The sequence below is a fragment of the Zosterops lateralis genome (genome assembly GCF_965231275.1).
Source record: "Zosterops lateralis genome assembly, chromosome: 19".
Lineage (NCBI taxonomy): Eukaryota > Metazoa > Chordata > Aves > Passeriformes > Zosteropidae > Zosterops > Zosterops lateralis.
Genome location: NC_139779.1, coordinates 3,567,775 through 3,594,265, shown reverse-complemented (window position 1 = coordinate 3,594,265; position 26,491 = coordinate 3,567,775). Strand labels below are relative to the sequence as shown.

Below are 26,491 nucleotides of genomic sequence, written 5' to 3'. Positions count from 1 at the left end.
GAAGGAACTTTGGCACTTCTTGAAAAGTGAGTGGACATAGAGGAACTAAGGACAAGAAACTGTTTTAGTGACAGCTGACCCCATATTTCAGTTCTGGCCACAGTGGAGCTGTGGTAAAGGTAAATGGTTTTACATTCTTAAATCCCTAAAGCACTTGGAGTTAAGAGCCTTTAACACCCCACTGAGAGTGCACACACAACTCTCTCTGAGTCACCAGGTGTGTGACCAGGGCCTCCAGCTGTTCTGGAGGTGCACCTGAAGGACAGATAATTTTCATCAATAAACCTTGTGATTTTGCAGCATTTACTAAAATATTGGGACATCCACTGCTTTTAAAGAGAAGTAGTCAGTGTGTTTGAAGACAGGCTGCCCTGGGAGATGAAATTTTGGTTTGTGTGACATCACTTCTTTTTACTGGAGTCAGAATTTCTCACTGTGGTCCTTTTCATGGGGCACCACAAAATTTATTTCAAGGAAATCTTCAAACACCCACCTGCTTTATTTGAAATAGTAGCACCATCTAGAGGACTAATAATTCTTATTTCTTTGGTTACCATCACTCAGGACAAATGTAATTTTATTTTCACAGTTTGTAGGGTATCACCAGAGAAAAGTGACAAAGGATTTTGAAATAATTGCTTGAAGAAAGTCAGAATTTGAACACGAAATAATCAGAATTTAATGTTTCTGGTGGACAAGGAAGCCACAGAAGGTGTTTAAAGTAGGTGTGTTCAGTTTCATATCCCTAAACCCTTGGTAGCAGTCTCTAGATGCCACTCAAGGCTTCATTATGCTTCATTCTGAACGTGGTAAAGACAACCCACATGTAAAACAAGCACAGCTGAGTAGGCCAGACAAGCTGAGACAGTGAAATAATTTATTATTTAAACTACTAAGAATAAACATAGAAAGGGGCTGACCAGAAAAACACGGTTGGTTGTCTCCATGCTTTGTGTGCCACAGCAAAATTATGCTTGGAGGGACACCAGGGTTATGATATAGCTGGAAAGCATTAGTGAAATTTCTGTTTTCCTTGGGAGGAATCCATTCTTCATAATTATCAGCCTGGGTAGAGACAATCCATTGCTTAAAGTCCACCCTGATTTACATCAAGAGCTCGTGCAGAGGAGTTGATCAATGCCCTGGGTAAGCTGAACACATCCTACACCTCTGCCTTCCTGTCCCTTCCTGCCCCAAAAACATCACAAAGACTGTAAAGGACTTCTTAAAACCAGAAATGCTGAAATTCAGGCTGAAAACATACATCAGCATGATGCTGTGGTTAAGAATGTAAATGCCCTGTATTTGTGGGATAGGGTGGTGCTGGTGGGGGTTTTGGTTACATTTTTGAAATCCCTTAATCTTCTCTGGGAAGCAAACAAAATTATCTCACTTTTCTAGAGGGAGTAGTTACTACCAACCTTTCAGAATTTCCAGCTAAATCATCACTTCAGGTCCTGCAATGGGCACAGATTTATTTCCCACAGATGGGGAGGTTCAGCTTGGCAGTGACTCCAATTCAAGAATTGTTTCTCCTTTAGGAATAGCTCTGCCAAGACCTTTCTGTTCCTGCTGCTGACACCTCCACTGAGCATGGCCTTGCAATAAATGATCTTTATTTGGGTTGTTTTGTGGAGGTTCTGCTCACCTTGACATATTTTGAAGGTCTTGAAAAAGGCTTTTAATTTGAAGTTTGTGTAAATATTTCACACTGAACAGGGTTAGAAGCAGCACGTGGCTCCTGTGCTGTTCTTTGAGGCTTGGAGGTGGTAAAAATCTGTCTTCTCACAGTTATTAATTACATTAATTTGTGTCTACACTTAATAGGGGATGATCAGGTTGGACAACTGTATATAAAATATATATTTATATAACCCCCAGCTCCCAATAACCACAGTGCAACTGGAGCAAGAGAAATGGAGGGTGTTGATGTGTCCACTCCCATCAGAGGGTGACAGCTGTAATTAGCAATGACTGCAAATGTGTGTGGGATGGACATAGCAGGAAGGGGTGAGCTGGGCTGAGCTTGCCTGGGAGGTGAAAAGGGATCCATGAACATGTGGAAAAACAAAAACACAATCTCAGTATTTGACAGCATTTCCATACCTGAGATGCAAGTGGTTGAGTCAGCCATGAAATGAGCTGCTGTGCCTTTCAAACTCCAACAGCTCCTGAATTATTGAGAAAAACACACACTGAAAACCTTGGAGCACACATGCTGCTGCTCATGTGCCCTCTGCCACAGCTGCTCTGGAGTCTGAATAGCCCCTGCCCTAATTAAAAACGAATGTTAATCCCTTCTGAGGCAGTTTGTATTGGGGTCTGTGGCAGAGCAGGGCCCACAAGAGGATGCCCACACCATGTGTGGGGCTGTTGGTGTTCCCCTGGCCCTGGGACAGCTCCTCTCTCTCTGATGCCACTGTCCTGCTGTGCTGCCTCTGCTCAAATTAATGGCACACCATCAGATTTATTTGCCAAACTCCAGCTCATTCTGTCACTCTTCTGTGGCCTGGATATCTGACTACTCAATGATCTTTGCCTCAATACTCAAATACTCAAACCCCACAAGGTGTGTGCTCAGCAAGTGCTGCTGTGCTACAAACACAGGGGATCCTGCCAACCCCACAGCTTGAGGGGATAAAGCCAGTGCACTCAGCTTCTGAGGCTTGAAGTTTTCACAGTCCCATCAATGGGGATTTTACTGTGTTTTTGTTCACAGTGTTGTGGCAAATATTCCAAACTCAAAAAAATTCTATTAAAAATCCCAGGCAAGCGGGGGATCAGTCTTGGGTATTTGAGAGCAGCTTGCAGACCTTAGAGAGAACCCTCTTGCAGTCAAAGATGCTCCTTACAAGTCTCCATGTCTGCTGCATTGGGCACAGGCATGGATTTACCAGGCTTGAGGAGGAAGAGGATTTAATTGGTGCTGCCAGATGCAGCACAGACATCCTGGCTCTTCTTGATGTGGTTCTAGGGCTCTGAAGTGCTTCCCATTGCCCACACCATGCAGGCTGGGATTACTTTTCACTCTGGAGAAAATATGGACCCAGTTTCTCCTACAGCAGATGTTAATCTTCAAAATACGTGGTGGGCAGCACTTATTTCTCTGGGAAGGAGGAGAAACCAACCAGCTGAGCTCACTGGACTTCTCTCCTCCTGCTGTGCTGGTGGTGCTGTGGCTCCATCTCCATTAGTAACATTCCCTGTTTCCGTGTGCAGGGCATGAGTGGGCACAGGGAGACGCCAACATTCACAGCATCATCAGGGTTTTTCAGGCTCCATCATCACGCAGGGCTGTGTTCCTCAGTCATTGCTATAATCAGCCTCTAAAATCAACATTTTAGTCACCTGGATGTTGGTATGAAAGGTGGAATTGCCATGTCAGGCAGAGGGAGCAGCTCCCAATTACAGGAACTGGAGGAAGTGTCTGACTGACGGGGCCAGAAAGAGCAGTTTCCAGCCATGGCACCAAATCCAAGTCACTTCTTTCCAAGCTGGCAGAGGAGGTTTAACCCAGGCAGTTCCTCTTTTTCCAGAGGAGAATGTGGATAATGAACCACCCTCAGTTCCTGTTAGTCAGAGGGGGAAAGCCTGAAGAGGAACATACAAAGAACACAACATTCCTCCTCACCAGGTATGGGAGTTTAGGGCTGGAAATAGGTAAAGTTTTCTCTAGAGGATGATTTGCAAGGACAGATAGAAACAGCTGGTTTTGAAATGTGCACCAAATAACTGAAAGCTGAGAGAGGAGGTGATTTGCATAATAAAAGAGGGTTTAATTACAATAATGGGTTGAAACTGAGGCAGGGAAAATGTATCCTGAAAAGATGCTGGGGTACATATGCTACACATCTACCCAAAGAATTCCCTTTGGAATCACTGGAAGTTTCAAACACCAGCCCATGGATGGAGATTTATCCAGTGCCCTCCTGACTGCAGTAACAAGGGACCTGCAGGTTTTAGAGCTCTTGTTTTGGGCACTCAAAGCATCTGAGGGTTTCTTTCAACTGGTAGATGTTCACCTTCAATTCTGCTTCATTTATTTGCCAGAAAGAACTTGACAAAAAGTGTAAGGGACTTAAGTTTTTTATGGCTCCTGAGCATTTCTTATGCTGCTGCAGCTGGTATAAAGTTTAGCTCTCAGTTTAAGGCCTGATGGTGGGTGAATTTTTGTTCCTCTCATGTTTTTTACATGTCTAAACAGATCTTTGGAGGGGGAATGGAAATGAAACATTCCCCAGATTTAGATGGGTGAGACAGATTAAAAATATCTCCATTCTAAAAAGGGAGGTTCGAGTCTTTTAAAAGTCAAATGACTGAACCATTAGTACAGCCTGAATTTCTTATAACATGAAAGTTCCTCCCCAGTTTTGGTGCTCGCCCTCCAGAAACCACTTGAGTCAAGCAGTGGCAGTACAAACTTGAGGGAAAAAAAAAAAAAAAAAAAAAGGCAGCATTTAGGTAGGGCCACGCTTTCCTCACTGTGCATTCCTTGAGGCATTTTCATGTTGCCTCATTCCCCAGCGCTGCTCAGCGTCACCAGAAACTCTGGGCCACAGCTGAAGATGCCCAAAGTCAGCCTGAAACAGCTGCAGAACAACCCTGACCTGGTTGGGAGAGTGAGGCTCAGCAGCCAAGAGAGGTCTGTGCTTTGGGAGACCTCGCTGAGCTGGGATGTGTCACACAGGGGGTTTGGCTCCCTCAGCCAAAAGCCAACTGCAGGAAAAGCTGCCCCTCTCCTGCTCTTAAAACTGCTTTTAGTTTTTCCTCCGAAGGTTTTATGGTCTTGTGAGCCTCTCCCCTGCCCAGCTGTGACCCACAGCACCAGCAGCAGGATGCGCTCACAGGACAGGGACAGGAGGAGCAGCCACCACCCTGCACATCTGGACTGCACATCTGTACAGGGAGGGCTGGCAAAGGACTCTGTAGATTTGGGATGTTGGTTTTTGCCTCAGGAGTGGCAGGGGACACCGAGAACAGCACAAATGCAGGAAAACACACTGGAAAAGAGTTACAAACCCATTCTTCCCATTGCTTGTCATTATCTGATCCTTAGGCAGCCCTGACACTTTGCCAAGAGAAGGGATAACTGTGTCCTGAAGTCAAATATTGATGCCACTTCCATAAAGTGGATTTTTACTGCACTTATTTCAACTTCATCATTACTGAGCCCATCCCTGCTTAGAGAATTTGCCACAGATTTGGGAATTAGGGAGATGCAGGTGGAAATGAGCACTCTGGCAGGTGAGGAGAGGGTATAACAAGGGAGGAAGGGAGGCAGCTTTGGGTTTTTTGGTTTAGGGGAGTGGGTAGAAGCTGAGATATAGGATCAGGCTTTTCTCTGCTCTTCTGTTCCCTTAATGTGACCCTTGGCTATGATTCAGTGGGGCACTGCTCAAATGCAGAATAAAAAAGTTATTTTTCCCTGCTGTAGAAAGAAAGAAAAGAGCAGGGACAGAGTGAGGAGTGTCATGAGGGGAGCTGCTCACAGTGCTGAGCAGGACTCTCAGGGCAGCAGCTGGAATTGGGTCCAGGAAGTGCAGTTTGGAAGAATAGGAAATAATTAGGATAACAATTTTTTATCCAAGCAAAACGAATGAACTGCACAGTGCTGTGGTTGCAGGGAGATATATTTGTGATGGAGGCTCCAGCAACCCTTCTCCACCCCCTCGTGCACGGGACTGTTCTTTTTTGCCAGGGATCTTTGGGAAGCAGATTTCCAGCTATGGGTGCTGTGCAAAAATGCATCACTGCATTGCTAAAGAGGCTGACTTGTCCCTGCAGCCCAGACTGCACCAACTGGTAAGTGACATCCCAAGATTTTCCTGGAATGACTTCCCACAAGGCTGTCTCCTGGTAGGTGAGAGTCACACACTTGCAGGCTAATTTATTTTCCTGTTGCTCAGCTGCATAAAGCAGCCTCTTATCTTGCAATTTATGAGCATAATGTGTAAATATTTGCAAGTGCTGCTCAGTTGTCTGGAGAGGTGTGAACAGCTCTTTGTGTAGCAGCACACAGAGGTGAGCTCAGGACAAGTTTAACTCCGAGGGGAGGAGTGAGGAGAGCACAGTGAAAAATCATGGAAGACTCCTGTGAATCAATTAAATGCTATACTCAGGGGAAGTGGGTTGCTACTGGTATGCTCACTGTTTTAATTCTCATATTTTGGATTATTTTTAAGGAGGTTGGGGAATGGAATGATGACAATCAGTAATTTACAATTATTCTTGATGTTACCCAAGGTCAAAAATGCATTTAGATAGTGGCTTTTCCCCTTAGTGACTCTGTTAGGGTACTGAAAATCACAGAATTAAATATAACATCTCAATAACTTCTAATGTGAGTTGGCCTGGGATGGTGTCCTGTATCAGCAGAAGAGCAAATGCAGCTCTGACTCTCTGATGTCAGATGGAAGATCTCCAAATGCTCATTCCCTCCCATCTGGGGTTTCCTTCATCTTGTTCATTTTGGTTTCTACTGAGTCTAACACTTGCTAGGAAAACAAAATAATGCCACATAGGGCTTCTGCTGCTTATTTGTGCTGCACAGACTGTCCAAAGCTGAAATTTTCAAGTAATTTTAATAGGACATGCATATTGTTAATGTTCTTAACACTTCTGGCATCTCTTCAGTAGCTGAAGTAGCTGGTGACTGCTGTAAAACTCTATAAAATGGTCATGGTCATGACAGAGCCTCTTGCAAAACCCTCCATGGCTCCTGAAAAATGCTGCCCTTGTCAGAAACATCAGGGTGGAGCAGGGAACAAAAAGACTGAGCAGGTTAATGATTAAAACTGGAAGAAAATGTTTGCACAGATGTGACCGACTGCAGCTCTGCCTCTCATTTCCTGGCTCTCAAGTCTGTCCTCACAAGCAGCCCAGCTCAGGCTCACAGCACCTCAACATTCTGTTTTCAGGGAGATCAGCCAGAAACAGGCAGGGCTCCTGCTCCCTAAATCTGACATCTGCAGAGGAAAGGCCACCCTGGGGTTCAGAGGGTCAAAGCTGCCCTGACAGAGCAAGGAGCAGCTGCTCCCAGAGCACAGACAGCCAGGAGGGAGTGGAGGTGCTGAGTGGGAGCTGTTCACAGCTCCTGCAGTCCCTGCACCTTTCCCTGGGCAGGTTGGGAGCAGGGCTCTGCCTCTCTTGCTGCAGCTTGTCCCAGTTTTTCCTCTCTGGATAACTGCCACAGCATTATAAATAGAGCCTGCTGCTAGGTCCTGTGTTCTGCTAAACCACACAGATCTGGGTGCTTGCAGATAGAGCTGCTTTCCAACTTCAAAGTCCTGCTTGCTGCCAAACTCATTTTCTCTCCTTAGCAAAAGGATTTCTGTTACTGTGGCTGATCAGAGGTAAAGCAAGAGTCCTCAAATACACCTTCACCCAGATTTCATGTGGCTTTGCCTATTTTCATCCTCAGAGTGGCTTCAATTAAACATTTTCTCACAGTTTGTGTTGAGAACCAAGCTGCTGCTCTCCCAGGCAGGAGGGAATGGGAGGATGCAGTCCTTATTGCAGGTTCTTACAGCAGCAGCTAAAAGACCATCAGAGCAGCTGCCTCTGGGTTGTCACAGTTTAGCTCAGGCCTTTGGCAAGATGTGAACAACATTTCCTGGCAGAGGGTTTGGAGCAGAGCAGGAGTTTGTGTTGGGCAGAGCTGGATGTGTGCTCAGCACCTCCAACCAAAGGGATCCCCAGTGCCAAATCCAACCAGCCCAGGCACAGCCCCTTTCCCCACACAGCTCCTGGGGAGCTGATTCATCACCAGGAGTTGTGCAGTGCTCCTGGCATTTCACACAACGTCTGAGGCAAATGTAACACCCAGCAGACCTGTTTCTAAAGATACTTGATGAACAGGAGGAGCTTAGCTTAAGTTTGTAGATGTGTTTTAATGCCATAATCTTTGGATTAAAATGTCTGTGTTGTAGCATCCAAAGATATTTTGGGTTTACCTTCAAATTTTGATCTACCTCCTACCAAAGAACACCACCCAACTTGGCTCTTTTTTGCCCTTGTCTACAGCTGAAAAAAGATTCCTGTTTTGCTGCCTTCATAGTTCCTCTTAAACTCCCATCTAATAATTAAGTCAAGACCAGCAGCTGTAAATACACCTTGCAGGTCTGACTGCAGAGACATACGAGTTTTTCACATCCTATTTTTGGTGATAATGCAAAGACTCTATAAAAAGAGCAGAGAAATTTCTGGTCACTCTTCTGGTATGTCCCAGACCAGGATTCTGCATTCACCATTGCTCAACAACTCCAAAGTAGAAAAGCTGAGAAAAGCCATTGCCTGTCCCAGGGATGTGAAACCCACCTGGTTGTGTTCCCCCAGCCCCTGTGGGGACATGTTCATCAAAAACCTTTACAGGTGGGGAAGAATTTTAATACACCTACCACATTTTCCCTATGAAAGTATAAGATTTTCTAATACAGTTTGTAAGTTTTTGAAGTAACAGCAAAAATTTTTCTTGCTGGAACACTTAGGATCATTTCCTTGTTTTTGCTTTCTCCCTCCTGAGTAGGTCCATGCCATGTAATAAACAGAGCACGACATGAAGGTGTCATTTACAACCCAAATGCAGGTGCATCACCATTTTCGTTTGCAAACAGCGTGTAAACTGCAGAGCAGTGATGGCCTGAGATACTCCACTGCTGCCAAGAAGTCACCTGTGAGCAACTCAGCTTTAGTAACACTCCAGTGTGTAATTAACTGCCTGTGTGTCATCCCACTTTGGCAGCTCTGAAGCCAGCAGTTGTTGCCTGGCCAGTTTCTCCCTGCTCCCTAATTTCAGATGGAGCAAACCCCGTACGGCCGCGCTTCCTCGGCTCTTTCCTGGCTCTGCTCCCCAGCTGAGCACACCGGATGCCTGGAGCAGCCTGGGTCTGTGTTTTCAGGATAGTCTGGAGCCTGAAAGTGCTTTTGCTCCTTTGGCAGATGAGTTTTGGATGTTGTCAGTGGGGCCTCGCTTTGATTTTCGCCGCCCGGATCCGTCCGCGCCGACATGGAGGTGTTGTGAGCAGGGTGAGTGCTCCAGGGCTCTTTGGGGTGTGATGCTTCTGGAGAGAGGGAAATCTTCCAGAGACAAAGGTGAAACCCATCCTCCACGCAGAGAATGTGTTTCTGCTGTGCTTGTTTCTGTTTTTCTGGCCTGTAAATGGCTCTGCTGAGCTGTGCCATGCTCTTTCCATGGGCATTCAGGAGTGGAGAAGGACAGGCCTCATTTAATTTGTGTTTGTCAGCCTGGAACACTGTTGCACTTCCTAATTCCTGTGTCAAGGGGATCCATATTCATACAAACAAAACTTTAATACATTCATCATCTTCTACCAAAAGTTTCAGCTACTGTAGTGACCACTGAAAGCCAAATATAAATTATAGAATAAGTTATTTCAACACAGAAAAACTCTTCTTTTTGTTTAATTCAGAAATAGGCAGGTAAATAATCTCAAATAATTTATTCTCAGGGAAAAAATCTTGCTTTTCAGAGTCTTCTTTAAATTTCTGTTAGGAAAAACCTCATAGGAAAGTAAAAATTTCTCACCAAGAAGAGCATTTTGGGTAGCACCTGAAGTCTATGGATGCCCCTCAAAAGTTTAAACATCTTACAGGAAGATGAAGCTCTTCCTACCAAGTGTAACTTTCTGCTGATATGACCCATAAATAATAAAGAGAAGTCAGAATGAAGTTTTATCAGCTTTCCCCTTGGGGAGGGAATTTATTTTTTATGGGCCAGCAAGAATTGGGTCATAGGTGCTGGAAAGTGTCATGGTCTGTTCTGAGAATGAAACAGCTCTTGGAAATCACTTCCCCTCCTCTGCCCCCAGGGAAGGGGAGACCTTTGTGCCACAGCATCACAGCTGAGTGTTTCTTCTGATGTATAGGATTCTCTCTTTACCCACATCATATAAACTGCTACTGAGATACAAAGATACAGATATGTGTGATTTTTCTTGTCCCCAGATAAGAAGAAGGTGAGTCTGTGATAATGTGTAGGAATGGCAGAATCCCATTCACCAGCACAGATAAACTCCCTTTCCTTACCCCCAGCACACTGGAGGTCAGATACCAACTCCTCAGATCCCTTTCTAAGTAATTCTTAATTCTATAAATCAACGCAGTGTTTTTGTCTTGCTGGCCACTTCAAACAAGCCACTTCTCTGGTGGCCTGCAAGTGACAATTAAGGAGATAATGGGAGTAGAAAAGAGTTACAGCCAAAGACAACACTCTGTATCAGGTTAGGTAAGCTACACTGCTTAGATCTGACACTTTTCAGGCTGCTGTACTGTTTTTCTCTATCTGTCAGAGATTACAGAAAATGATAGTGCACTGGAAGCTGCTGATGAAAGCCCAGCTTCGTTTTCATCTCAGCACACAATTAATTGTGATTAAAAATGAAGCAGACACTACCTCAGCACTGTAACAAGGTACTTCTGCTACAGTGCCTGCAGTTATTTCCTTGGGCAGGCTGAGAGCTCACTTTAAATAGATTTTTGGCTGGGATACAGTCACATCTCTGTGCTTTTGAAAGTGTACTCCCTCTGTACTTAAGGAAATCTGTCCTCTTTTTTCCTTCCCAAATTGCTTCCTTCCATCGCTGATGGTTCAGCAGTCCTTCATCATCCAATCCAACTTCAGTGCTATGTTTGATTATTTCCCACCTCTCCTCAGAGGTGCAGCCTGTTCTCGAGTCACTGCTGAAATCTCTGTGCTGAAAACTGACTGCAGATGGGGCTTTGAGCTGCTGCCCTTGCAGGAAGGTGTTGCCATCTCTGAGCAGCTCCAGCATCACTCACAAACAGAGGAATTTAAGAATTTAACTTTGATCTTTATTCCTCCAGCTCTTCATTCTACTCTCCCACCCTTCTGACTTCACACCCAGCTGTGCCCTTCTCAATGTGGCAACTCCTTTTGTTGGCTTTTGGACTTTTTAATCTGTTCCCAACTATTCTCTTCCTTTAAAGTCACTTAGGTTGTAAAGCTATTTGATGTCCATCACCACCACGGTCCCCTTTTATTTGATTTATATCAAGTATCCCATTTGCCTTTTCGTCAGGATGGGAGCTGTCTTTGCCCACACTCTGCTTTGTATTCTTTAAGTACTTGGTAAGAAGTAAATAGCAGAATTATTTATGAACTAAGCAAGACAACAGTCATTTGTTTTAGCTGTGTTTAGACTAAATGTTTATCAGTGTATTCACTGACACAACATGTGTCTGGGGACTACGTGAGTGGCATTTCCAGAGCCACAGACAAACCCCCTCTTCCCACCTCCACTGTGTCATCACCAAGTTCAGCTCTTCTCTGCATTTACTAAAAGCTGTGGTGTACTTCATATGCAAGTAAAAATATTTTTCCCCTTATAAATTATTTCTATGAAAGCTGTGATATGAATTCATAGGGAATTCATCCAAACTAGGAATGTTTCCTAGTGTGAACACACCTGCCAATGGTAGAAAACACAATAAGAATTTATTTTCATGCCTGTTTCTTTCAGCCTTTGCAAGGTAAGGAGTCCTTTCCAATGTTTCAAGTTCCTATTCCACAGAGTGCCAAGAGATTACAGCTGCACTTGGGAGTGTTTGGACCCTGTAAATTCTCAGTTCTCTGTACTTGGGATTGAAAATTGCCATAATTAAACATTTGTTGTTTATGCATTAATAGACTTTCAGTCAAATACCAGTGTATTTGATATTCTTGGCTCCTCTCTCATACCAGGTGTCATGTCTTCTCAAACACTCTGAACAATCTGCTTTCTGTATCTTGATACTCCCATAATGAAGGAATCCTGGTGCTAAGGCACACTGACAGCACTGTGACAGGAGCAGAAAGTTTGTGTGTGTACATTTGTCACATTAAGGAAAGTGGAGTAGGAGGGGGAAAAATGTGTAGTTGATTCTGTTCAAACTTTGCAGGCAAATTATTTTTACCATTTGTCCTTGGGTGTGGAGGCCGCTCCCTTGATTTCCTTGGGAATGGAACCCTGACCTCATAAATCTTCCTGGGTTTAACTTCAGTGAATTTTAATGTGTCCTAAATTCACCTTCTTGCTTTCAAATTATCCTGGGTCATTTAAAATGATGCCCTTGAGTGCTAGACTGAGAAACAGGGAGATGTTCTTCATTATTCCTTACAGAATTCATGCTGTGGGTGTTCCTAGGCAGGCAATACGCATCAGGATCCTTTTGTGTCATGCTGGGGGTCATTTCCATCCAGCAGAATCATGGTTTTATTTTCTTTTTCCTGAGGAAATGTTGGGAAATCACCAAGACACAAATCCTGGCTGTTATCCATGTGATAATTTAGCTGAGCTCACCTTGGGCATCATTTTCAGTCTGCTGCTTCTGCTGTTCCAATGCACTGAGAATTTTCAGGGAATTTTCTTTGTTCTTTTCACATATGGAATCTTCCTTTAGTCATTTTCTGTTGCACAGATCTTCCTAGAATTTACTCCTTTTATGAAATTGTCTTGGTCAGGAGCAAACTGCTCAGATTAACTGTAAAGATGCCCAACTTTAGGGCTACTTATAAAAGTCATCGTGCTCTTTCTGTTTCTCTAAATAACACACACTGTCACTGGGACTGACAGGCTCCCTTCAGTTTAATTTAGGCACAGGCTTGAATTTATGGTTCTCCTGGTACCACTTTTAATGGCACTTGTCATAGACTGAAATCTAATGAGTCATGAGTATAACCCTCCAGATCTGACACATGAAATGGTGAAATTTTCAGCTCAGCAGCTGAAAAATGAGAAACTTTGGGGGGAAAAGGATCAATACTTGTGTGTTTACACGTGAAGAGACTGTAAACAGGTAATTTGGTCCCCACACTTCCTTCAAAGGAAAGAACGAGAGTCAAGTAACTGATTTCTCTCTGCTGCAGAAACATGATTAAAGATAACAACGAAATTGTTCCACTAATGGGCAAGAAAACAAACGCGCCTGGAATTCCCCCTGCAAACCAGCAAGAGAAAAAGGTGACTGAAGGCACTCCCACCAAGAAAAGGTAGGACTCCAGCTCAGTCTAAACCACTAAAACTCCCTGCTTTATCTCCTTTAAGAGATCTTTGTACTGAAATACCACCAACATCTTTGCTCTGTACAACCTCACAAGAATCCGACCTAATGATGGTTAATGTTTGGTATAAAGTGATATATATTTTTTTTAAGAGAACACATGGAAGAACTCACCAGGTTTTATGTAAGAGATGCTGGCCTGAAAAAAGGAGCATTTCAAACTTAGCCTCACATGGAAATGTGACAGATTATGGAGAGGCAGGAGGCTGGGAGAGCAGGAGGTTTGAAAAATCCTATCACAAACAGAAACCCAAATTCACTCTATTTTTCATTAGTCTGATTAATGAGACTATTTTGCTGTTTTATAAAATATTCACTTTCATTCATAATTGATATTAGAGAATTAATAAAGGGATTGAGGGTTTGTATTTAATATGAATGGGAAAATATAATTAATATAAATGTAATTCCTGCCTGATGCTCTGAATTCAACTAAGTTACTGTAGAGCAAGGATGAATTTTCATTCATAAACTTTTCATTCTGGATAATTACTGGTTATTATGGCAATTTCTGAAACTCTGAAGACCTGGCCAATTGTGGCTGTTCTGACATTTATAATTCTCAATAATCAGAGGAATCACTTTTCACAGGAATGGTGCCATTAGTTATTTGAGATCCACTGCCTGGGTGGTCCAATTTGTCTTTTTGTCATTAAATTCAAGAAGAGAAGCTCTTTAGTGGCATATGGGGGGAGACAAGGTGTCTGAACAGCTCATGATACACCCAGCACTTCAAAAAGGGGCAAGTCCACGGCAGATTATGGGAATATTGCCAAAGCCAAGCCCTCAATTACTTAACTCCTATCTTACATTCATTGTGGCCTCAGGAATAGTAACCTTGGGGTTTTTCCCACCTCTCAGCCCAGAGCTCCGGGTGTGGCTGGCAGGATTCCTGTAACACACAGCGCCGAGCCCACGTGGATTTTAATGCAGGGCTTTAACATATTCTATTAATTACATGTTCCAAGGCTGCTTCATCCTGTTCCTTCAAAACTCTCCCTCCACCTCCCCACCGGCAGCTGCTGCACTCCCAGGGTGGCATTTCTCACTCTCAGCGTGTATTGGCAATATTCATTTTCTTGAAGGACATTCCCTGGCATTCCCTGCTGGAATTGGGGTGGATTAATTCTGTGATTAAGCACAGGAAATCCGAGGGGCAGGCGGGGAGGAGGCTGTCAGAGCCTGCTGATGGCTGTGGGCAGAGCACCCGGCCACGTCAGCACTGGGCTATTTGATGGCACCCGGTTTTGCACGGTGGCTTTTGGGGGTGTTTTTTCTGCCCTGTGACATCCCCAGGTAACCCTCAAGCCAGGAGAGGTGAGGTCTGTCAGCCTCCAAAGCAGAGTTCCCTTCCCAGCTGCTGCACAGCTGTTGGATGCCAGAATTAACATCTGGATCACTGAGCCATTGGAAAACGAGATGAACCAGACACTGCTATTTTCAGCAAATATCAGCAGGTTATTCAGTAGTGTCCTAATCATACACTGCATTTTACCATCAATGCATGTACTTCAACAAGATTTTTTGGGGAAGATGCAGTTAGAAAAAAAATGCCCTATGGACAAACCCATAAATATTAGGTGAATTGGAAAGGTTTTCCAGGTGGCTGCTGCAACATTTTAGAAATGTAAGGCAGTTTCTGAACAACAGCCCCTGTGGGAGTTGCTGCACCCACCACTGAAACTCCTGTGCCTGTGGTGAGCTGTAGCAATGTTTTACTGAGATCCAGTAAAACCAAACCATTGATTTTTGCCTCTCAACTCTGCAGGCTTTTAAAAGGTGAAATCTTTCTTTTTGTATCACTTTTTCTGTGTTGTTCCAAATTTTATTTCTTTTCACTACAAATATTTATATAATTATTTGTAGGGAAAACAGTAAAATGTCATGCAGGCAAGGGGAACACATTCAACCCTGGCTGGTGGAAATGCTTGATGTCACTGAACGTGTGACCTTTCAAACTTTTTAATTTAATCACTATCACTGTTAATGGGTTTGAAATGATCCATCCTGATGGCTCCTGGCTGGAATCAGGAGCCAATTTTTAATCCCAGCAGGGACTGGGATTAAAAGAAAAAAAAGCATTTTTATGTGGCTGGGCAGTGAGAAGAGCTGGGTGCAAGGCTGGTTTAGAGATTGCTGCTCACACATGTCAGGATCTGATGCCATGTGTTCTAAAAATACCTTGGGACTTTTACCCATCTGCCAGCCTGGAAGAGCTGGGCACAGGCTGGAGGTTGGGATCCCCTCAGGGGAAGCAGATAAATTCTGCTCCAGCTCAGCTTTAATGCCAGGAGAGATAAATTGTCAAGCTTGCCCTTGGTAGTTCTTTTCTTAGTTTATGGTTAGGCTTGCCTTTTATGACTGATATTTTTTAAAATGCACTGTCTTCAACAGTTCCCACTTTTTTCTGGAGATTGATGGTTTTGAGAGCAATGCCACTCCCAACAACACCTCTCCCCCCGTGTTTTCCAAACCCATGGACTCAAATATTCGCCCGTGGTAAGTCACAGATGCACAAGCAATGGTCCTGCTGCAAATATATCTATTTTCTTCCCAGCAGCTTCCCCTTAATTCTCCTTGGGCCTCAGTGCCAGCATTTCACATGACTTTTCATAGCTTTTGGTCATTTCAAAGTCAGAACTTCACTGGAGATCTATCTTTTGTTTTATCTACTTCTGTCGTTCCCATGGAATAAATCAGGCTTCAGATCTGATTAAATTTTAAATCAGATTTTTTTTTAAAATCTTAGCCTCCTATTTATGATGCATTAGAACAAACTCCATGCTCTCATTTGGGTGTTTTTTGCTGTGTGAAGACCACAGCCTAATTTAGCAAGCTCTGTTCCCAGCTGGCTGCTGACGTCTTCCCTCTATTGCTCATTAACAATCAAATGTGGAAATGCTGAATCTGAAATATTTAAAGCAGCCATTTATGCTGAATGAATAGAGAAAAATTATGACTGAGAAGAACACACTTAATTTAAAAAAAAAGTGTGGGGTACTAACAGCCAATAATTATGAGTAAGGGAAATATGTCACAAATCTGGCACAGGTCCACAAAGGTTTTTGTTGTCTGAGTGTGTCTGGTCAGCTTTTAGGAATTGGCTGACAGGCTGGTTTTGGTTTCAGATGACAGGTGTCCAAATTTCCCCCTCTCATTCAGGAAGTGACCTGCACATTTGCTTTGTCACCACATTACTCAGCTTTCTGCAGAGAAGAGACAGATGGAATAAGAATGGACTCAGAGCTCCCAGCTTTATTTCAAAGGGAAGGGAATACCTGCAGAGCAGTGCTGTCCATGCATCTGTTTTGCCAATAATTAATAGGTCAGGTTCCCTAAATTATTAACCTGAGCTAGTTCATCCAATCTGAACCTTAGAGAAAACAAAAATACAAGCAAGAAACTCATTTATCCTAATTTTTCTAAGTCAGATCTGCTTTTAGGACTGTGTGGAAATTATGTACAGCAATTACAAAATATCAATGCCATTGAAAATCCTTTAAATATATCACCTAAATATCTATTTAAGGCCCAGTCCTCAATTTATTTCATTCAAGTCACCCACAAAACACTCCTGAATTGCTTAAAGTGTTCAGTCTAGTAAATCTTTAGGTAAATCTTTCATTGTGGGCTTGCAACCCACTCACCGCTACTGATTTAGCATTTGTTTTGTGCCAGATGACAAATTCAGCCTGTAAAAAGGAAGAATGTGAGCTTCAAGCATTCAGGGTGATGCATAAAAACCAGTGATCATTAAAAACACAAAAGGAAAAAATTCCCACTGTTTCAGGATTTGTAGTGAAATAATATAATGAAACACAAAGCAGATTGCTTTCCTAATGTAGTCTTTTTAAAAAATATAATAAATTCCTGCGAGTCTCTTCATTTTTATCACTCCCTTTAAAATCCATGTGGGAGATAAAACAGTGGAATTAAAAGGCCAATGTCAAACTGGACTAATTTAAGCTCTAGTGTAGATACCCTGTCCTACCACTGACTGTTTCTTCATGCAATTTGCAGAAATACCTGCTAATATCCTGACACATTTGCTTTTCTTTCTCTGCAGTGCCTCTGGAAATGGGGAAGACATGGATTCCCCACAGTCTCTTCAGGATGATGCCACTGAATACAGCCCTAATGCCGAGAGCTGTGGGTGAGTGGAGACACAAATATTTCTCAGCACATTTTCAGCTGATTAAATCTGTGCTGGAGTAGGTATTACTTATTTTTTCCTGCCGTGTTTTAGGAAAAAAAGGTCATGTGTGTGCATGCCTTTCTGATCCTTCAATAATTAAATGTTGAAATAAACAACTCTAATCTCTCAATTTTCATATTTCGTGTGAGATTTCTTTATATATAATGGGTGTTTCTTAGATGGCAGGACCTACACACCAAAGTCAGGCATGGAGTATTTCTGCTTGAGGAAAATATGAACTATTTCTCTTTCCTGAATAAAGGATGATCAGAAAGTGGTGTAAGATGTGAGGTTAAGAACTCCCTTCTGCTGAGAGAGCAGCACCACGTAACCTCAGCACTGCAGTCAGTTGTGGCACAGCAAAGAAATATTTCTTAGTCTTTTTTTCTAGAAGAATAATACTGAATAAACTGTAAAAACCACAAAATGCTTGAAAAATGTGCTGTTCATAATAAAGCACCCTCACAACAGCCCACTTACCTGCAAATGAGCAATGTGAGAAATGTTCCGAACTATCCATGGAAGCAGGACAAGTTTGTGTGGTCTGGGGCCAATAATCGTATTTGGTTTTACTCTTCTTAAACAAAATAAAATAAACCAGGATAAATTACACCAGCAACTCCATGATGATTTCTCACAATTCAGTGCCAACGCATGCCAAGGCCCTGAGCTGACGAGTGCCAGGAAGAAGCTGAAGAGGAACCTGTTCCGGGCAGTGTCCGAGGGGAACGTGGAGGAGCTGCAGCGGCTCCTGGCCGAGCTGAAGGAGCGATCGAGTGCCTGCACCAACCTGTCTGTGCCAGGTGAGCTCTGCAGCCCCTGGGGGAGGGATGCTGCTGGCTTAAGGAACTATCTTGATTTCCTGAACTTGGGAAATGTCTTTATTTCCCTGTGAATTTGGGAGTTACGGCACCGGGATGTCCAACAGCAAAACCAAGGTTGCCTCGGTGCTCAAGAACAAAGTGAAACAGAGTGGAGTAATGGTTTGGCAAATAGTTTAACCTCAGGTTTCACCCCTAATGAACAGAAGTTTAATAAGTAACAATGATCTAATCTCAAAATTCACTCCTGTAGATTACCTGATGAAGAAGTTCACGGCTTCAGACACGGGCAAAACTTGTCTGATGAAAGCTCTGCTGAACATCAACCAGAACACAAATGAGATAGTGAACATGCTCCTGTCCTTCGCTGAGGAAAACGGTATTTTGGAGAGATTTATCAATGCAGCATACACAGAAGAGGCATATAAAGGTATTGCCATCTGATAGCAGTTTCAGGTATATGGTTAAACATAACCTCCATAAAATAATGATGGTTTAAATCCCTGGAACCAACTTTTATTCATTATCACTGGTGCCATCCATTGTGAAAAATCATTAATGTTTCAGAGTGTGTTTGAGAGACTGAGCCTAAACTCCTGTGTCTGCTTTTTCAGGCCAGACAGCTCTAAATATTGCCATTGAGAGGAGACAGTATGAAATCACCCAGAGCCTCATAGAAAAGGGAGCTGATGTCAATGCTCGTGCCCAGGGTATTTTCTTTAATCCCAAACACAAGCATGAAGGCTTTTATTTTGGTAAGTGGAATTGAGATATCTCTGGAAAAGTTAAGAAGGAATACCCCAATCTTCCATAAAACAAGAGCTTAAATGTGCTTTCATATAAACCATTAAAATGGTTAACACAATGTTTTCTATTCTGATTTGAATGCTTGAAATAAAACATGAGCACATGTTGCATTCTGTGATTCTGTAGGTGAGACTGCACTGGCTTTAGCAGCATGTACCAACCAGCCAGACATAATTGAGCTGTTAATGGACAATGCCAGGACCAATATTTCCTCTCAGGATTCCAGAGGAAACAACATCCTCCATGCATTAGTTACCGTGGCAGAGGACTCCAGAACACAGAATGACTTTGTGATCAGAATGTACGACATGATCCTGCTGAAAAGTAAAGACAGAAATCTGGAAACAACCAAGAATAAGGAGGGTTTGACACCACTGCAACTGGCTGCAAAAACTGGGAAATTAGAGGTGGGTGTGATTTCAGTGGCATCTAAGAGAAACGTGTATTTGGTGAGCTAATTTTGTTCAAAACACAAATATTTCCATTGCAGTGTTGTTTTCATGCTTTGAGGTTTCTCTGTAACTCCATTCCTCTGTACAAACTACACAAGCTGTTTAGAACCAGCCTTCTGCTGTACAGAAATTCTGCATTTACCACCAAACAATTGCAGAAAACTCACTAGAACTCCTCTGTTGTACTGCTGTAGAATTTGTTTTGCATAAATTAACTGTAGTATAAAGAATTGGCAATGGGATGGTTTAGAAAGTAATTCAGTTCGAGGAAGGCATAAATGAGCACATGGAAAATTGTGCTTTCACCCTTTAGAAAAATATCTCTGACAGAAAATCCGAAGGCATTTAAAACACTGAACTTATTTCTCAGAGGTTTTTCACCTCCAGCACCCCTCACTGAGTAACACAATTACAAATACATTCAATTGCACAACTGTACCAAATGTTATAGGGAAAAGGTGGGAGTTTGGGAGTTTGGGCGAGTATATTCATGTGCTGTCTCCTTTCCCATGAACAACACAGCTGCTGACAAATGATCTGTTCATGTTTTAGATCCTGAAGTACATCCTGAGCAGAGAGATCAGAGAGAAGCCAAACAGGAGCCTGTCAAGAAAATTCACAGACTGGGCTTATGGTCCTGTTCAGTCTTCTCTGTATGATCTGACAGAGCTGGATACCACTGCTGACAACTCAGTGCTGGAAATCATTGTCTATAATACAAATATTGGTGTAAGTTGCCTATTTTTATATGATTTTTTTTTTCTAGCAGTACCCCCATTTTAGATGTGGCAGCCTTGCAAACTGAATTACTTGTGAACAGTAATTTTTGGCTCTCAGGTTTTGTATCAGGAGCAAGATAAATTTCATGTTGCTGCATAATGTCAGCTGTAAGCAAACATGCATCAGCTCCTGCAACATAGGTTAGTTATTTTGGGAGTGTCTTTTCCTACATTTGAAACATCAGTTTGACTTAGGAACATAAATATGGCCAAACTGGTAAGACCAAAGAAACTTCACTTAACAGGCTTGTGTTTTAGGTGTTTAGGAGTGTTTGATTTACAAAGCCAGGATTCTACATTTGCTGAATTCAAATCCTGCCACAAAACTTCCATAGGACTGGGAGTTCTCTGGAGAATTTTAAATTATAGCTTAGTCATAATTCACCAGGCTGGGAATGGCAGCAAACCCCAGCAGGAGGAGGAATTGTCCCTTTGTCCCATCTCAGGGTGACCTGGCACATCCCTGAGCACAGAGGTGTTTCTAGTGTAGAAAGGATAGCTTGGAATAAAATACACAAAATTCACAGCTAAAATTCAGTCTCCTTACAGGCAGCAAGTTGAAATATTTAATTTTTTTTATTTTATTTTTTTCTTTGCAGAATCGTCATGAAATGCTGACTTTGGAGCCTCTGAACTCACTCCTGAGGATGAAATGGAAGAAGTTTGCACGACACATGTTTTTCATGTCCTGCTGTTTTTATTTCCTGTACAATGTGACATTAACATTGGTTTCCTACCACAGGCCTAATGAAAATGAAGTGAGTACAGCAGCTGAATCTCACCAAATTTTACTGACTTAAAAAGCAACAGTATTTCCTGAATTGTATTTAAAATGCTAAAACAAGAGCAGATATTTGGAATATCTGGGTATAGAAGAGTGGGAGCATCAGATTTGCATTTTGTGGAAGTGACCTAAAAATACAAATACATCAAGAAAATTCTCCCTGGAAGGGAAAAAAAAATTGTGAACCCAGAGAGTTACAGGTGTGAGGGTTTCTGTTGCTTTGCCTTTTACCCTTCAGGGATGGAACTGAGATTTTTCCATCTGGATTTGTCTTGCAGGCTCCTCCCTATCCACTGGCTCTGACCCGAGGAGTGGGGTGGCTGCAGTTTTCAGGACAGGTGATGGTTATGTTAGGAGCAATATTTATAGCCATAAAAGAGGTAAGATTTTTTTTTTCTGTGACAACTATACAGCTAATTTGTAAAGAAGTTGTTTAAATTTATGAATAAGCTGCTGATGATATTGGCAATAGACATGGAGTATCTTTGATATGTGTAATTTTCAAATCTTTGGCACAATCACTTGCTCAGAATGACTCTGGTTATATATTTGAGTACAACTGTGAAACAAATATAAAGATGTTTGGTTTTCAATTATTGCCAAATTATTTGGTTTAAGGACAAAAGAATTGCAAGTTGTAATGAAAAAAAAAATTTCCATGGTATAACTTTACCATGCACTGTGAGTATTTAAAAACAGTAATTTAAATTATGCCAGAGATGACAGAATTTTAACCTTTGAATTGACAGCCCTATAAAAAAAATAATTCTGGAAGTTACCAAGTTTTACCAGTAGATGGATTAGTGTAGAGCACCAGTTAAATTATTTTGAAAAGCAGATTTTAGGTCTGTTTTCTCTTCCACCAAGCCTGTATTTTCTGTTTCTGCCTGCACAGAGTGTGGCCATTTTCCTGCTCAGGCCCTCAGACCTGCAGTCGATTCTCTCTGATGCCTGGTTCCACTTTGCATTGTAAGTCTGACATGTATATATATATTTTTCCCACTATATATAAAAATCTCAATCTCATGGTCACAGATAATGTGCTCCTCTAGCAGATATTCACTTTTTTCCCCTAAAAAGTACCAGTTTTAGAGGGATGGATGTAAGTTTACCTGCAGCTTTTCTGTGACACAAACTATTGGTTGCACTGTCAATAACAATACCAGGGCTGATGTTCATGGAGTGGATTTTTCCCACCTGCCAGTGTCTTCCCTATTTGTGGAAAATCTGTAATGATTTTATCAATTCATTAAGCTGAAGCTGCAATTAAATGGCTTCTAAGATATTGTAAGGATTCTTAATGTCTCTATCAGCAAAATGTACAATTGAGCAGCTATTTTTGGGAGAACAGTTTACCCAAATTAAGCTTTAATAAATACAATCCTTATATGTTAATGTACTTATACCACTTGCACCAACCTATTTTATCATTAAACTATAATGCAAATTTCATGGGGAGGATAAAAAAGCAGCATGAAATTACAAATTAAGCCTAAAGAGTAAAGAAATCTTGTTTTCATGTTTTTCCATTCTGTTGTTGGTTTTGTGCTAGTAATTTCTCTTTTACATATATGTTTGTTTTTTAACAGTTTTATACAAGCTTTGCTTGTGATCTTCTCTGTCTTTTTGTACTTGTTTTCCTACAAAGAACACCTGGTGTGTCTTGTTTTGGCAATGGCCCTTGGCTGGGCCAATATGCTCTATTTCACCAGAGGTTTCCAGTCCATGGGCATCTACAGTGTGATGATTCAAAAGGCAAGTTTTTCTTTTGTTTTACCTGCCTGATGATACTCCCTTGTTCTACAATCCAAATCAAGTATATTCAGCAAATAGATGTATTTTATAGTTCATTTTGAAATGTCTTATTTCCAGTTTTTATGCATTATTTCAGCAGAACACACTCTGTTCTTCAGCAGCAGGAACTAGTTTGTATCCTAATGTTGACATTTTTATTACATTAAATATGTGAGTAGCTTGTGGTTTTTTTCCAGCTAATGTAGTTCTGCAATTTAATTGCATCATAATCTGTAATGTCTGTATTGTACAGAATTAGTCACTCTCAGAGAACACACCAGGCTTGAGACAAAAAATCAGACCTTTGGGTTTGTTTACTCAAGGAAAGCAGTCTGATGCTTTAGTGTGTGCCTCACTTGTATCCCTGCAGAATTCAGAAGCACAAAGCTAGTTCTGAATTTTAATTTCTGTCAACTGTTTCATTCCCTTTTCAGGTCATCCTGCAAGATGTGATCAAGTTTTTAGTTGTCTACATGGTGTTTTTGCTGGGATTTGGTGTAGGTAAATATTACTGGAGAAAAGCACTGGTGCTCTGTGTGAGTAAAAAATTTAGCATTATTATGAATAAGAAGCCTGTTTTCATGAGAGCTCATGTTGGGGTTTCTTCTGGATGTTAAGTTTAGATGTGAACAGATGAGCCATTTGCCTCAGTCTCAAATTTCTGGAATTTCATTTGGATATGGGTTCCTTTTGCTTCCAGGAACTGTCACCTTGCTGCTCTGTGGGGCTGGGCAGCTCTGGCTCTCTTAAGCAGTTTGAATTCTTTGGGATGAAATGCCCTGTATCCTTAAATAATAATTGTGACAGAGATTCCCTTGTGCTTTCTTCTCAGCTCTGGCTGCCCTGATTGAGACGTGCCAGGAGGGTGGGGAATGCCATTCCAACAGCAGCCTGGGACCTGTCCTGATGGATCTTTTCAAGCTCACCCTAGGACTTGGTGACCTGGAGATCCAGCAGAACTCCAAGTACCCTGTCCTGTTCCTCCTGCTCCTCATAACTTTTGTTGTCCTGACTTTTGTTCTTCTCTTGAACATGCTGATTGCGTTAATGGGAGAAACAGTGGAGGATATCTCTAAGGAGAGTGAGCACATCTGGAAACTCCAGGTTTGTTTGGGAGTTTGGGAGGTGCTTGGGCTAAAACTCTCATGCTGACACAACAGGTTAAGTGTTAAAGGAAATCCTCATTTGGTTTTGCATGTGAATAATAGAAATAAATAATTCCAGTATTGGAGAATTGTAGCGACTTTGGAATTAACAATCTTAAAGGTGATATCATGCCTTGGATTTCTAACCCATGCACTGCCATGACTTTCATTCCCCTAGATATGTCACAGGATGATGTGTTGCACTGTTTTTCCAGGAATCTGAATCCCTATTTGCACAAATTGTCAGTGATTTGCTGTTTTTGGTGTTGGCTGTGAGTGGAGGCTTGACCTGCACACTGTGCATGCTGTGAAATCAGACCATGGCTAACTATACTTATTTTACTATTTACTGCCAATAGAGAGCCAGGACTATTTTGGAATTTGAAAAATTCTTACCAAAATGCCTGAAGAAAAAATTCCAGCTGGGAGAACGGTGTAAAGTGGCTGAAAATGACACCAGGGTGTGTTTAAGGTAAAGCAAAACTGGAATAATGTGCTCTCAATTCTGCTCTCTTTATGCTGTTTCAAGGTTATTTCTCTTTAAAATATTTCTATTATCTCTAAAAATTATGCTGGATGCACAAAAATATAATTTGAGTTTTGTTTTTCAGTTGTAACCAGTTGCTTAAAGAGGGAAAAAGTATAGATTTTTATGTAGGCAATGGTTTGGTAGGAAAGCAGATTTTCATCTTCATATGTTTTTACTGTAGAAGCCTCAAATCTGCTTGCAGTAAATGTCACTTTATCATAATCTCCTTTGAATGTCAGCTTAAAAGCAATCACATTTAAGTTGATTGGTAATTGATGATTACCATATTAAAGAACTCTGCTGTTTAATGAAAAATACTTAAATATTTCAAGACTGTACTAACAATGTGTGAAATTATGAAGTAATCTTGGTATTATCCTCACCTTCTAATAATGCCTGACAGTGCAGAAGACATTCAGGCTTTTAGTGGCAGCAAAGCAGGTGGTGAAGTGTGACAATCCCAGGAAGGAATAAAGGGGGAAGATCAGTGATGTAGCTGGGGGATAATGCATGATGATAACACAATTTATGTACAATGTAAACAGGATTAATGAAGTGAAATGGACCGAGTGGAAAACCCATGTTTCATTTATTAATGAGGATCCAGGGCCAACAGGTACTGTGGAATTTTATGACACCCTATTTGTAGAATCTTTTCTTCTTAGAAATGCTTTTTGATACAGTTTTACACCTTTAAAAATATAAATTTTCTATTAAGCCACACATTGTTGCTAGAGAAACTAATGGTTAATATGGCAGTGGTGTTAAATTACTTTTTAAGACTTGGAGAGAGGGTTGGTGACAAACAAGTTCTGTAACATATATATTGGATGACATAAATGTTGGCCAGGAAATCCAAGACATCTATCTGCCGCCAGGGCAGGAGTGTCCTTGAGAAATGAGCTCCCTCTGGGATGAGAAATTTCTGCAGAAGATATGGTAGCAAACTGAGAGCTTGCTGTTTAAATAAATACATGTTTTTATCAGCAACAACAAAAAAAGGTGCAAAACTCTGATCTTGCCTATACAGCTTCTACCATATCCTGTTTTGTTTACAATGCATTTTTTTGCAGATCCAAGCAAAATTCAAGATAATTCAAGAACTAATAGCAAAAACACCCTGAATACGTTTGAAGAAATGGATGATTTGCCTGAAACTTCTGTTTAGTTGTGGCTGTGCTTGACGTATGGCTCTTCTGAAGGTTAAAAGCATCAGCAGTGGATGCTGAAAGCTTTGTGGCTGTTTTGGACAGCTGTAGCCAGCTGGAACACAAACTTTCAGTGACACAGTCTGATGACTTGAACCCATTTATTCAGAGCAGCTGAGCTGAAATAAATGGGATTATTTTACTGGGTTAGTCCTGAGCCTCTCAAACTGTTGCTGTCCAAGTTTGCCTGATGCTCCTCAAACTTGGCTCGAGATGTTGAACTGGATAAAAAAGGTCAAATGTGAGATATTTCTTCCTTTTGTGGAAAATTAAGGCCACTGTGATCCCAATCTGCGGGTTTTTGGAATCTCTAACTCATGAGAAACTCATTTTGTACACTGAAAAAACAAAAAGTTCTTGTTGTGGAGAAAAGCAAAGCATTTCAGTTCTGAAGATGACTAAATGAAGTACATTATTTTGAAATAACAAGGTTCTGGGTACATTTGCACCTTTTGCATTGACTGTCAGTGTTACTGGAGGCTTGGTCCCATAAGTTGGAAAAAGCCTCCTCAGGTCCCAGTGGCTTTGCCTGATCTGTTTTCCTCTGTGCAGTCCCCAGGGTGTAATTGGAGTTTATTGCTGTTTATTTATTACTGTGTGTCTGTGCCTCCCCATGAAATAACAGGGCAGAAATATAATTCCTGATGGAGGATATATTTGCTTCAGTCACAGCATTACTTTTCCTCCTTGGGTTTTCCATGCTGTTGCATCTTCCTACATAAAAAGTTACCACACTGGCTGTTCTTCTGAATTAATTTTTGCATTCAACCACTTCAGAAAAATCAGAAGTCAGTCAGTATTTCTTCCCAGGGTGAACAAAATTAGTTCAATGCAATGCCATTATTTTTTATTCAGAGGACTCTAATGCATTTCTGTAGCTTTTATTTCACTACCTGTGAT

General features: G+C 41.7%; 1 protein-coding gene across 1 annotated transcript; it reads left to right on the top strand.

The window, feature by feature from the left end:
* Nucleotides 1-5,453: 5,453 nt before the first annotated feature.
* On the top strand, nt 5,454-25,551 carry TRPV3 (transient receptor potential cation channel subfamily V member 3; the record flags this gene model as incomplete). The annotated part of the gene is given in 19 exon segments (XM_083875289.1): nt 5,454-5,657; nt 5,660-5,729; nt 12,884-13,006; nt 15,472-15,576; nt 17,144-17,230; nt 17,918-18,075; nt 18,347-18,523; nt 18,708-18,848; nt 19,027-19,307; nt 19,905-20,081; nt 20,731-20,889; nt 21,194-21,295; nt 21,811-21,884; nt 22,505-22,670; nt 23,144-23,210; nt 23,542-23,813; nt 24,214-24,326; nt 24,929-24,999; nt 25,457-25,551. Coding segments are annotated over 19 exon segments (2,499 nt in total). The 5' UTR covers nt 5,454-5,596.
* Nucleotides 25,552-26,491: the final 940 nt, after the last annotated feature.